The sequence below is a fragment of the Geotrypetes seraphini genome, chromosome 16 (genome assembly GCF_902459505.1).
Source record: "Geotrypetes seraphini chromosome 16, aGeoSer1.1, whole genome shotgun sequence".
NCBI lineage: Eukaryota > Metazoa > Chordata > Amphibia > Gymnophiona > Dermophiidae > Geotrypetes > Geotrypetes seraphini.
The window spans coordinates 21,062,286-21,076,775 of NC_047099.1; the positions used below are offsets into that span (position 1 = coordinate 21,062,286).

A 14,490-nucleotide genomic window follows, 5' to 3' on the forward strand; every position below is an offset into this window, starting at 1 on the left:
GGAAACTGAGTGCCTGGTGGGATAGGGAAAAATTTGTCCCCATGTCAGTCTCTACTACTACTACTACTATACAGGTCTTATATCCCGCAATTTTTCATCAAGGACTATGTACCCTAGCATCCTTCTATATTTCACTGTCACTTTTTCAACCTGTTTGGCCACCTTAACATCACATACAGTCACACCCAAGTCCCGCTCTTCTGTCATGCACATTAGTGTTGCCCAATTTAGGAAAAAAAATTTCAATTTGATTTTCCTGCCCAATTGGATGTTTTTTCAAACATCCTGGTGTGTTTACTTTATAGTCTTTGCCTTCTCCTAACCACACTGGCGCTGTGGTGTAAACAAAATAAACAAACAAAAAAGACTTTTCCTCTCTCTGTTAAATCCTAGCTCATGTTTGCAGTCTAACACCAGCTCTGGCAGGATACATGTTTCAAATCTGACATATTGTAATCATAAAACAGAAAATAGAATTAGTTTTTCTACCTTTTGTTGTCTGGTCATTATTCAAATCTTGGTGGTCCCAGGCTCTGGGTGTCTTCTGATAACTTGCTTGCCAGGGTCTCCTTCTTTTTCCGTGCTAACCATCCATCTGCCATCTCTGTTCTCCCCTTCCGTTTCCCTTCCCTCCCCAGGAGATCTGGCATCTTTCCTTTTTTTCATCTCCCTCCCCAGATCCACTTTTTCTTAACTACCCTTTCATCCAGCATTTCTCCCTCCTTTCCCACCACCTCAGGGTCCACCATCTCTTCCTTTCTTTTCCCAACTACCCTCCTATCCAGTATCTCTATCCTCCCCTCCACAATACACCATCCCTTGTGACCAACTTCTCTCCCTTCCCTCCCTAAATCCCATCTATCTCCTCTCCTCTATTTTTAGACCCATTACACTGCACAACAAAGTTTTTGCTTCCTGAACACTGCTGGGTGTTTCTTATAGAATTTTGGGTGCTGATCATGAATATTACATCAAAAATTACCCATCACGTACCATTTCAGAGAAATCTTCAATTTTGTCGTGATTTTTTCTTATATTTGGATGCAAACAATTTTTTCTCCCATAAGTGTCTTATCAACAACGGTTTGTGCCGCCTGGGTATGTCCATGCATAAAATCTAGCCAGGTTGGAAGCTGTTTTATGGAAGATGACATCCTGGGCATGTCTGGGCAGGTCTGAACGAGCTTGCGCTGTCTCACCATGCTATAATGGTGGCTTCCATACACCGATCCTGCTCATTTGGTTAATATAGATAGTCCGTGTGTGTATATAGTATCAGTATAGTAAAGTATAGTAGTATAGTAGCTGTAGCAATATAACAGTAAGTAAGCTTGATGCTATAGACGTTTTGGTGTCGGGCAATATGTCTCGTCGGTGTCGTAACAGCCGCGACACATTCTGCTATATCTGTGGGGAATATACACTTACGCCTCAGAGACGTTCGATGACTGCCCTTGTAAAGAAAGCCTATCATCTGTATTTTGGCTGCAAAATAGGTGATCAAGACAAGCAATGGGCGCCTCACATTTGCTGTGCGACATGTGCTGTTAGTCTGAGAGCCTGGCTCAGAGGTACTCGAAAGACGATGCCATTTGCTGTTCCGATGATATGGCGAGAACAGAAAGACCATGTGACGGACTGTTATTTCTGTTTGACTAATGTGTCTGGTTTCTCTGCCAAAAACAAGAAGTCAATTGAATATCCTAATCTGCCTTCAGCAATGAGACCCATGCCACATGATGACAGTCTTCCAGTTCCGAAACCACCAGAGGATTGGACCTTAGACGAACCAGATGAAGAAACTGCAGTGCAGGGTTCTAACAGTGACATTGACCCGGATTTTGAACCATCCTCATCAGGCGATCCACATCTGATAACACAGTCCGAATTGAACGATTTGGTCAGAGATTTGGGTCTGTCAAAAGCAAAAGCTGAGCTGCTAGGTTCGAGACTGCAGGAATGGTGTTTGCTATCACCAGGTACGAAAATTTCTGTGTTTCGAGACCGGCATCATGATATAACCAAATTTTTTGCACAAGTCGACAGTCTCTGTTTCTGTTGTGACATTGAAGGATTGTTCTCGGTCTTTGGTTGTGATCACAACCCGGAAGAGTGGCGTCTTTTCATTGATTCGTCAATGTTAAGCCTGAAAGCTGTTCTGTTGCACAATGGCAACGTTTATCCTTCAGTACCTGTTGGCTATGCAGCACATATGAAAGAAACATATGAGAATATGGAAATGTTACTAAAGTATGTCCAGTATACCAGGTATAACTGGAATATCTGTGGAGACCTCAAAGTCGTTGCTCTGTTACTAGGACTGCAGCTTGGCTATACAAAGTACTGCTGTTTCATCTGCGAATGGGACAGCCGAGACAGAGAGTCGCACTATTCTAGAAAGAACTGGCCACTCCGTAAAAAGTTAGTTCCAGGACAGAAAAATGTAGCACATGAATCGCTTGTTGACCCGACAAAGATATTTTTGCCTCCTCTTCACATTAAACTGGGACTCATGAAGAATTTTGTGAAAGCAATGAACAAGGAAGGGGAAGGTTTTCGTTATTTAAGACAGATGTTCCCAAGAATAACTGATGCCAAGATCAAAGAGGGTATTTTTGTTGGCCCCCAGATCAGACATGTTATGAGTGACAAGCGATTTGAAGATCTGTTAGTTGGGCCGGAAAAAATTGGCTGGAAAGCCTTGAAAGACGTTGTTGACAATTTTCTGGGCAATTACAGAGCCCCAAACTACATTCAGCTGGTAGACAAACTTCTCAAAGCATACAAGAGAATGAAGTGCAATATGTCACTCAAGATTCATTTCCTCCATTCACACTTGGACTTCTTCCCCGCAAATCTCGGTGCTGTGAGTGACGAGCACGGTGAAAGGTTTCATCAAGACATAGCTACGATGGAGAAACGATACCAGGGCAATTGGAATCCGTCAATGCTTGCCGACTATTGTTGGATGCTACAACGTGATGCACCAGACACTGAATATAAAAGAAACTCGGGAGCAAAACACTTTTAATTCTGTTTCATTTAGTCGCTTGTGCGAAACGTAAACTTGACTATATATTTTATTGTCAGTAAACATAAAAATGTCTATTTCTCATAGTTCTTACGTGATGCAGTAAAACCAAAACCATATTTGAGCATACCAAGTTGGTACCTGTCATAATCACCAAAAACTTTTCAGGAATCAAGACTTAACCAAAAAATTGTTGTGCAGTGTTATTTCTTATCCCCCAAAGTCCGGCATATGCACGTCTCTTTGATCCCCCTTCCCTCCCTCCCTCTGTGTACTTCTACACCAGGGCCCCCCCTCTCCTGAAGGTCTGGCCCCCCTGAAGGCCTGCACTTCCCCTTAAAGGCCTGCATCCCATCCCTGAAGGCCTTCCCCCCCCCTTGAAGATTTGTCCCCCCCCTAAAGGCCTATGCTACCATCCCTGGCCTGTCCCCCCCTTGAAGGTCTGTCCCCCCCTTTAAAGGCCTGCACCCCTCCCCTTGAAGACCTGTCCCCCCTGAAGGCCTGTCCCACCCCCCACTCTGAAGGACTGCGCTCCCCCCCCCGGGAAGGCCTCTGTGTTCCCCCTAGCCTCCCTGCACCGTTTACTTTATAGGTGCAGCCTGCAGAGAAGATCGTGGTTATAGCGTCTTTGCAAACTGCTTTGAGCTGTTTCCTCTGCTGCGGTCCTGCCCCTCCTCTGACGTCAGAGGCAGGATTGCGGCGGAGGAAACAGCTCAAAGCAGTTTGCAAAGACGCGATAACCGCAATCTTCTCTGCAGGCTGCACCTATAAGGTAAATGGTGCGGGGAGGCCAGGGTGGGAAACCGGACACCAGGGGGGGGAAGCCGGACAGCAGGACTTCCCAACTGACCCTCCCTCCTCATCCTCTAAAGCAGGTGCAGCAGTGGCCAGCCAGCAAGAGCAGCGCTGCCACTCCTGCTTTAGGGGGCGAGGGAGGAGGGTCCGAATCGGGAAGCTGATTTTTTTTATTTTAAATCAATTCGAATCGATTCACCCGAAGTGAATCAGTAAACCGATTCGAATCGTGAATCGGGCAGTACTAGTGCACATAAGTTCTTTGCCCCTTAAAATGTGCCGTTTCCTTGGATTTTTGCAGCCCAAATGCATGACCTCTTTCTTAGCTGCCAAATTTCAGACCATTCTTCAAGCTTCACTAGGTCCTTCCTCATGTTATTCACACCATCAGGGGTGTCTACTTTATTGCATATTTTGGTATCATCTACAAAGAGACAAATCTTACCCGATAGCTCTTCAGCAATTATTGCTTATAAAAATGTTAAAAAGAACAGGACCAAGAACCAATCCTTGAGGCACACTATTGGTAACATCCGTTTCCTCAGAGTGATCTCCATCGACCACTACCCTCTGGTTGCTTTCTCCTTAAGCAGTTCCTGCCCCCCCCCTCCATGAGCTCCGCTCAGCTGAGCTGCTAAGTCCCTCTTGTCTTTGCTCTTCTACTTACTCCTTTGTCAACTCCAGATTCTATCCCTTCTATCTTGCTATGCTGTACGCTTGGAACAAATTGTCCCAATCCCTACGGCGGGCTCCATCTCTGGCAGTGTGCAAGGCCCAAGTTGAAAGCCCAACTCTTCAAGACTGCTTTCAATTCCTAACCCCTCTCACCTTGAGTTCTGCATCCCTAACCCTATATGGAGTTGTCATGCCTTAATCCTTCTAGAGGTCAGCTGCTCAACTGCTCTTATGGAATTAGATAGCTAGAACGATACAACTTTGGAGAGATGTATTGCAATTTATTGTAATACATCACTACAAAGTCGTATCGTTCCAGCTATCTCATTCCTTAAGACTGGGCCTGCAACAGAGAAACATAATTTCAACGTACTGACATATCTGACTTCCCTCCTCTTTTACAAAGGTGCTGTAGCCATTTTAGCGTGCGATAATGGACGCGTTAGCGAGAGCTAAAATGGCAAGCGCGCCTTTCTTTCTGAGACATTTTGAGGCATCCAAATTCATCCAAACAGCAAAGGAGCCTGATGTGGATATATTTTAGGTGGGACTACGAAGCCCCCCAAAAGTAGGATATCCAACAGCAATTTTTATCTAGACCTGTTTCAGTCACTCCGAGATACAAAAACTAAACTAAACTAAACTAAACCTTAAGTTTATATACAGCATCATCTCCACGGAAGTAGAGCTCGGCACGGTTTACAAGAACTTAAAAATGAGAAAGGGTAGGAAAAGGTTTACATAAGTTTATAAATCTTGCTGTATTTGAGCAGCTGACCTCTAGAAGGACTTAAAGAAAATTGTTAAAAAAGCATTTTTTTTGTTCAAGCTTTTTCCTGCCATTGGAAATTTTTGTTTATTATGAGATATGGAATTGTTTCTTTTTTCTTTTTTTTTAATTCTTTATTCATTTTTAAACTTTCATCAAGTGTACAAAAATTCATAATAAACACAATTAATTAGACCACTTGAAAATCTTATTATTATATTCTATAAATATAAATGTAACCTTCCCCCCACCCTCCCTCAAAGCCCATTATTCATTATAAGATCATAAACCCTACACTTGAAACCCTCCCCCCACCCAACATTAAGTGGTGTATAATTAATAGAAAAATGGCATTTAATCATTACAAAAAGATGTTAATGGCTCCCATATTTTAATAAAATTTTTATACTTTCCATTCTGTACTGCCAATGATCTTTCCATTCTATATATGTGACATAACAAATTCCACCAGAAATTAAAATTAAGCCTACTATGGTCTTTCCAGTTATTAGTAATATGTTGGATGGCAACTCCAGTCATGATCAATAAAAGTTTATTATTACAAGATGATATCTGACTCTTTTTTCTCATAGACATTCCAAATATCACAGTATCATAAGATAACACTACATGGAATTGTGGAATTGTTTCAAAAGAGTTCAAGATGAAATTTGAAATGACAATTTTTAGTGATACTTTTTCCTGTTTAATTTATTTTAAAAGTTGTTTGGTTTATTGACATTATGTTTGTTTTTTTGTAAGCCACTTAGGCATTAAGCAGATTATAAATATTTTAAATAAATAAAAGTCCATCTGCTTTGAAAATGAGAATCATTACGTAAATGGAACGCTCTGCTTTGAGCTTACCATCAGGAGGACAATCACCTGAAGTTCTGTAAATGAGTAAAAGTGTGGTTATTTCCACTGTATAAGAAATAAGTTTGAATTTATAAGGGATATATGTTTTTATTGCAGAAACCCAGTGTTTATAAAATGCATATGTATTAAAGAACTGTCATAGCTTTTAGGGAAAGGAAGAATAAATATGCTGAGAGAAAGGTATGGAACTGTTACTAGGCCAATGAATATCACAAGGCATGGAACAATAAAATAAAAGGACTATTCAAGGAAGGGCCATTACTGTGGGAGTGTGTGGCGCAGTGGTTAAAGCTGCAGCCTCAGCACCCTGGGGTTGTGGGTTCAAACCCACGCTGCTCCTCGTGACCCTGTTTTATATATCCTATTGACCACCCTCCATTGGCAGTTTCTTATTGGAGTCATTATTTTGCTATATTTAATTGCCTTTTGACTTCCTATTTTTGTTAAATATCATCCCTGAATTTCACATAAGGAAAAGGCCTTGTGACCCTGGGCAAGTCACTTAATCCCCCCATTGCCCCAGGTACATTAGGTAGATTGTGAGCCCGCCGGGACAGACAGGGAAAAATGCTTGAGTATCTGTATAATTTACGGTAATTGAATTTAATTCTTATATACCGCTAATAACCGTGAAGTTTCTAAGCGGTTTACAATACAGAATACATTGAAGATACAATAAAATAAAATTATTGAAGATAGGTACTTAGAAATTCCCTAACTGTCCTGAAGGCTCACAATCTAGCTAAAGTACCTGAGGAATAATTAATGAATAGTAAACAAATGTAAACCGTTCTGAACTCCCCTGGGAGAACGGTATAGAAAATTGAATAAAAGAAAGACAAAAAAATCTTGCCTCTCTGTGGCACCCAAACAGCAACTCTGTAACTCATTACATTATCAAATGCAATATAGTCTACTGGACCACGATATAGTGCACTAACGCCATTATCGCACACTATTCATAACTAGATCCCAAAGCCTAAAACAGCACTTGTAGTAAATAACACATTTCTGCAGTAAATCTGGGCCCTATGGCCCAGATTCTACAAACAGCACCTGAACTTAGGCACCTAGATCGACTAGGCGTGCCAAACTTAATTATTCAACAAGGCTTAACTGGCGCTGATAATTGAAACGTGCCACTAAAAGAAAGATTAGGTTCTTAACTCAGTAATCTTCTTCCTTGTAGATATGTCTAGTGGTCCTGAAAACTAGGATCTTGTATCTGAACTAGCAAGTTGCTTGCAGAAAACTGTCAAATCATTTTTTCAACTCAACCTCCTTCCAAGGGAGCTGCTCCTGCCCCCTCAGTTTGTACAAAAACAAACTAGATTGACTATGTTTGCCAAACTTAATTATTCAACAAGGCTTAACTTGCGCTGATAACTGAAACATGCCATTAAAAGAAAGATTAGGTTCTTACCTTGGTAATCTTCTTCCTTGTAGATATGTCTAGTGGTCCCGAATGCTAGAATCTTGTATCTGAACTAGCAAGCTGCTTGCAGAAAACTGTCAATCATGTTATCAACTCCACCTCCTTCCCAGGTAGCTGCTCCTGCCCCCTCAGTTTGTACAAAAGCAACCAAGTACAATAGCACTTTAAAGAAAGGCATAACTGGAAGGAGGGAAACAGGGAAGAATCCCTGACAGAACAATATCATTCTGCTCTATAACAAACATAGCAATTAACATTATAACATCCAAACCTGTGCACTAGCTATGCATAGCGTTCATAGCTACTCATATGTCCTGCTATCAAGCAGAGACTTAAACCAGCCTTTATTTTATCCTCTCAACTTCTCTGAGAGACAAAGAAATCTTAAGGTAGAAGATAAGGAAAGTCCACTCACAAGGTGGAGTTTCAGACTCACTAGACGCATCTACTTGAAAGAAAATTACAAAGGTAAGAACCTAATCTTTCTTTCTAGTGCAATGTGTCTAGTAGTCCTGAACATTAGGGAATTTAGGGCAGTCCCCGGAATTTAGGGCAGGCCCACAGAACCTGTCTTCAAAACAGAGAACCTAAAAGCGGTATCTTTCCTGGCTGCAGCATTCACCCTACAGAATCTGGTAAAGATATGAAGGGTAGATCATATAGCTTCTCTACAAATCCCGAGATAGCCCTAGTCTCCGCCTAAAAGGCAGCAACCTCTCTAGTGGAGTGCACTTCAATGTAATCGGTGGTTGTTTACCACAGCCCACATACGTGGAGGAAATGGTCATTTACATCCACCTGGAAACCAAGGCTTTAGATGCTGGCTTACCTTTCTTGGCATAACTGGACAGAAAAAAAAATGCGATCCAAAAGGCGAAACTCATTGGTAACTATGAGCTACCGAAGAAGCAGTCGCTTGACAACCAGAAAATTCAACGCTTTATCCATTTTCTTAGACCCCCCTTAGGGGTGAAAATCTGACAAATGGCCAGTCCTTCCTGCAACAAAGTCAAGGACTCTACATCCTTCACCGCACACAAGCACTGAAAGGACTTCCAGGCTTTAGCAAAAGCTACCACTGGACAGCTTCTTAGCTCCGAGCAACTTTGGGCTTACGGCATGGAGCAGGCAGCCCTGACATGCAAGGGTTATTCAGACATGGTCATCACTACATCTGAATAACCCTTGCATGTCAGGGCTGCCTGCTCATGAGACATGCCGTAAGCCCAAAGTGTACCAGATTCTCAATAGGAACTGGTTCCCTAGTGATAAGATCCACACGAACCAGGAGTCTGAGGCCTTCATCCGCCTGGAGAGGGACTAGGTCCACATATCATGGTCTGCAAGGCCACGAGGCAGCACTAGGACTACCAAGCCGAGTTGGATCGCAATCCTGCGAATGACTCGACTGAGCTTAGGTCACAGGGAAAACACGTTAAAGAGATTGTTCTCCGACCATGGTTGGACTAATGCATCCAATCCTTTGCTTCTGAGCTCATATCTGCAGTTGTAAAAGCAAGGCGTCTTGGCATTCACCAGCAAGGCCATCAGATCCATCTATAGCCATCTGTGGAGGCCCCCACCACCAAAGTATGGTGCCGAATGCCTGTGGAGACAGTGACCATTCCCCCGGATCAAGAATCTGTTGACTGAAAAAGGTGGCCTGCATATTTTTCTCCTGCTATGTGCGCAGCTGAAAAAGCCTGCAAGGTAGCTTCCACCCACCAGAGGAGGGGCTGCACTTCTAGGCGCAATGGTGTGCTTCTGGTGCATCCTTGACTGTTGACATATGCTACCACTGTAGCACTATCCAAGAAGACTGACTGTCTTGTCTTCCAGAGACTTCTCCAGTGCTAGATCAAGAATCCAAAGTACACCCCAACAAAAATCAATGCTCAAGTTCTAGCAGACTTCTTTCTCTACAAAATCAAATCTATACAATCCGAGGTAGCCAAATCAATCCCCACCGAGACACACATTCTCGGCACGTCTCAACACACCCCTGAACCCACCAAAGCAGACCAAATCTGGACTTCATTTTCCAACCTGTCCGTCCCCGACACAAAAAAACTACTATCCAAACTGTCCGTGCGCTGCAGCACCTAGACAACTGCCCCTCTTATCTTCTCACTGCCGCTCCTTACCAAATCACCATCTGGATCACCAGCCTACTCAATAGCTCCCTAAACCAAGGCCACTTGCCAGAAACAATGGGAAAAATAGCACTCACCCTGATACCAAAATTACCAAAGACACAAAGGGATTTTAGAGATGGGGGACCTAGGCTCTAGGGTCAGAAACCCTCAAATTCAAATTTTAGGGACCCCCTACCCCCACAATTTTCCCCATAGGCTTCAGTAGCCTTACTCACTGTGCCATGTGTGGTGCCTGCCTGCTTCAGCATAGGCCTGCAGCTGGAATCGATGGAAAAGAAATCTGTCTGTCAGATTTGCTAGACAAATCTGGCCTTCTGACTGCCAGTCGAACCAAGGTCGGACTGAACCTCAACCCCTGGAAAACCATACCGCGAAGGGGGAGAGGACCACGCAGCCAGCCCTCTGTTAGTCTCAGCTGAGCCGGAAAGGAGTCAAACAGCTTTCCCTGCGCTCAAGCTCCTGATTAAATCAGGGATGGGAGCAGCTACGCAGGGGACTGCCCCTGAGCTCAAAAAATGTAAAAGTAGGCAGGCTAGCTAGATTTCCCCAAGGGCTGATCCTGCTAGCAGCAGACCTCCACTGCGTGAGTCTGCATTTTCTCCCTAGCAAAGATCCCAATAAATGGGAACCTCTGGGCACCAAGCCTTCAAAAGAACACAGAGAAAAAAATGAAAATAAACTTCAGATCAGAAACACTTCTGAGCAACTTGCTTGCAGAAAACAAACTGAGGGGGTAGGAACACCTCCCTGGGAAGGCAGTAGGGTTGAAAATATTATTGACAGTTTTCTGCAAGCAATTTGTTAGTTCAGATACAAGACACTAGCATTCAGGATCACTAGACACAATGCACTAGAAAAAATGGTTACAAAAATAATTAGTTAGTAGGCACCTACCGGAAAGTAGGCATAGCTAGGGGCAGATATGGACATGGCTTGACTTAGGTGCACTTATTTAGGCTAAGAAAACCCTGGCATAAATGGTAGTGCGCCTAAGGTTTCAACACCCTCTGGGGTCCAAGACTGCTTAAGCGCCACTAGCACCTAGATTCTATAAACAGCACCTAGCAGCTGATTGATAATTGTGCTCCTGGGCATCTAGAAGTTAGGCACTATTGATTCAGCACCTTAAATGTCTAACACAGTGTTCTTGAATGCAAGGCCCAGGAGCCAGCGGCAGCCCCTGATGACCTCTGGTGTGGCCCTCATCATCATTCTGGCTTTTTTTTTTTTTTTTTTAATACTACACTGTCTCTCTATCCAAGCTCATGCCAGAAAGAAGGAAAAGCCACATTTCCCAACAGACAAACAGAGCGTATTTGGAGATTGAAGGGCGAGTTGATGGGACCCTATTTGGTGGCTCTCCAGCGCATTTGGATACAAAGTGGCCCTGACTTAAAAAGGGGAAAGATAATCCTCCCATCACTGTCCATGTGGCGGAATCGGGCTTTATTATACAACAAATTGGGAGATAATCTTTCAATTACTAAGAGTTAGGAAATGGAAGTCCTTAGACAATTATGTTTCATAACTCAGGAACAATCTTTTTATTCCATCTTTTCCTACTTTATTCCATGCAACCACGTCACGTATCTGTTTACTGTTAGCTCCTTTGGAATGAAACCTAACGAAGCTGACAGGTTGCAAACCAGCCCTTCGAGACCGTCTCTGGGAAGGGTCCTGGTCCTGGTCCTCACCACCCCCCCCCCCAACTCACCCCAGCGATGGCTCCCGCCGCTGCCCGGGCTCCTGGCTGCGGGCGGTGGGTGAGCAGCGGGCGGCACTCGTGGAAGCCTCCCGCTGCCGCCTCCTCGGGCTCCTCGTCCCGCCGGCTCAGGCCCGGGGAGACGCTGGCTAAGGCGGCCAGGGAGGCGGCCAGCTCGCTCCAGCTGCCCGGGGACTCGGCCTGGTCCCGGCAGCGTAGCACCAGCAGGAAGCGCAGGGTCTCGCCCAGGTAGAGGTGATTGCGGCGGGGCAGCGTCCGGTACCGGCCCGGCTCGGCCAGCTCGCGGGGCAGGAACGGCACCGCCGGGAAGTACATGAAGTAATCGCACTGCGACTCCATCTTGGGCAGGCGGCTCAATCCAGCGCCGAGAGCGGGATCGAAGAAGCCGGCGACCAATCCGTTACCAAGACAACTGAAGGAGCCAGCGCTGAGCCAGTGAGTGCCTAATCCAGTACCGAGCTAGCGATGGGCAGGCGGCTCAATCCAGCGCCGAGAGCGGGATCGAAGAAGCCGGCGACCAATCCGTTATCAAGACAATTGAAGGAGCCAGTGAGTGCCTAATCCAATAGCGAGCTAGCGATGGGCAGGCGGCTCGATCCAGCGCCGAGAGCGGGATCGAAGAAGCCGGCGACCAATCCGTTACCAAAACAATTGAAGGAGCCAATGAGTGCCTAATCCATTACCGAGCTAGCGATTGAACCAGGCTAGGTGAAGCCAATTACCGCGTTAACAATTGGTAAAACTAGTGAGTGACTAACCCATTGCCAAACTAATGATCGAACCAGCCAGTGACCAATGTCATTACCAAGAAAATTGAAGAAGTCGGCACAAAGCCAGTGAGCAACTAATCCATTACCGACATAACGATCAAAGGCCCTTGCCCTAGGTCAGAGGTCTCAAACTGCGGGCTGGGGGCCACCAGGTACTCTTTGGAGGCCCTCGGTACGTTTATCATAATCACAAAAGTAAAATAAAAGTTTCTTGATCATATGTCGCATTAGCTATAAACTACAATTTTATTATTAAAGAAAGATTTAAGAACATAAGAATTGCCGCAGCTGGATCAGACCAGTGGTCCATCGTGCCCAGCAGTCCGCTCATGCGGTTGCCTCCAGGTCAAAGACCAGTGCTCTAAATGAGTCCAGCCTCACTTGCATACGTTTTACCTCATGCAAAACTGTCATTTCTTTAATAAGACATTAACTGGTTTTTTTTCTGAGGCTCTCCAAGTACCTACAAATCCAAAATGTGGCCCTGCAAAAGGTTTGAGTTTGAGACCACTGCCCTAGGTGAAGTCAGTGAGTGACTAATCCATTACTGAGCTAACGATCGAACAAGTTTAGGTGAAACCAGTGAGCAACTAATCCATTACTGAGCTAATGATGGAATCAGCCAGTGACCAATCCCATTACCAAGACAATTGGAGGAGCCAGCGAACAACTAATCCACAACCGACATAGCGATCAAATGGCATAGCCCTAAGGTGAAGCCAGTGAGTGACTAATCCATTACTGAGCTAACGATTGAATGAGGCTAGGTGGAGCCAGTGAGCAACTAATCCATTACCGAGCTAACAATCGAACGAGCCAGTGACCAATCCTATTACCAAGTCGATTGAAGGAGCCAGTGCAAAGCCAGTGAGCAACTAATCCATTACCGAACTAACGAGCCTAGGTGAAACCAGTGAGTGACTAATCCATTACCAAGCTAATGATCACACAAGCCAGTGCAGAGCCAGTGACCAATCCCATTACCAAGATAATTGAAGGAGCCAGCTCAGAGCCAGTGAGTTACTAATCCATTACCAAGCTAACGATTGATCGAGCCTAGGTCAAGCCAGTGCTTGACTAATCCATTATCGAGATAACGATTGAACAAGCCACTGTAGAACCAGTGACCGATCCCATTACCAAGATGATGAAAGGAGCTAGTGCAGAGCTAGTGAGCATCTAATCCATTAATGAGACCATGATCAAATACGTTGGGGCATAGCCAATGATTAATCCATTACCAATACTAGTATCAAAGAAGCCAGCGACCAATCTGTTATCAAGACAATTGAAGGAGCCAGCGCAAAGCCAGTGAGTGACTAATTCATTACCGAGATAACGATCGATTGAGCTTTGCTTGGTGAAGCCAGTGAGCAACTATTCCATTACTGAGATAACAATTGAACAAGCCACTGTAGAGCCAGTGACCAATCCATTACCAAGATGATGAAAGGAGCCAGTGCAGAGCTAGTGAGCATAAAATCCATTACCGATACCAGTATCAAAGAAGCCAGCAACCAGTCTGTTACCAAGACAATTGAAGGAACCAGCAGACCCAGTGAGCGACTAATCCATTACTGAGCTAATGATCAAACAAATCAGTGCAGAGCCAGTGACCAATCCCATTACCAAGACAATTGAAAGAGCCAGTCTAGTGCCAGCGAACAACAAATCAATTACCTAGATAACAATCGAACAAACCAGAGCAGAACCAGAGACCAATCGGTTACTGAGGCAAGGATGAAACAAACCAGCCCTTGACCTGCCCAAGCACCTCCCATGGCCATACACCTTTGGGATTGTGCACTGTGGGAAGCACCTCCCATGGCCATACACCTTTGGGATTGTGCACTGTGGGATTTGGATGCACATTGTTATAGAATAGTGCATAGCAAAATGTGCACGCAAATTCAAACTGGTGCCAATTATCACCCAGTTATTCACACTAATGGGCTCATTAGCCAGTTTTGTTGGGTGCCCAATTTTGGACGTCATATTTAGAATCCATATTTAGAATGTTTTGTATGAATTTACTAGATCTTTTAAATGCAGGTTGGGGGTTGGGGAGGTGCCTTTCTGTGATTACATCGGGCAAAAGTGCTCTTTCCTGCTGGTGCTGGCAAGTGCTGTTCTCTGCCGATCGAAAGACAAAATGGCTGATTCCTGATCTGCCGATTACATTGGGCAAAAGTGAAGTCCTCTATTCTTTCCCTGCATAGGGGGCCTCTGTGGCATGCGTGACCGCAAGGGTGTGCCC

The 14,490-nt window shown here is 44.6% G+C and overlaps 1 protein-coding gene across 1 annotated transcript in view; it reads right to left on the reverse strand.

Moving 5' to 3' along the window:
- MAP11 (microtubule associated protein 11) overlaps positions 1–11,802 on the reverse strand; it is a 48,588-nt gene extending 36,786 nt beyond the window's left edge. Inside the window, exon 1 of the mRNA XM_033925486.1 lies at positions 11,455–11,802. Within this exon, the coding sequence (XP_033781377.1) occupies positions 11,455–11,802 (348 nt within the window). The remainder of the gene's footprint in view (positions 1–11,454) is intronic.
- Between the last annotated feature and the right edge of the window lie 2,688 nt (positions 11,803–14,490).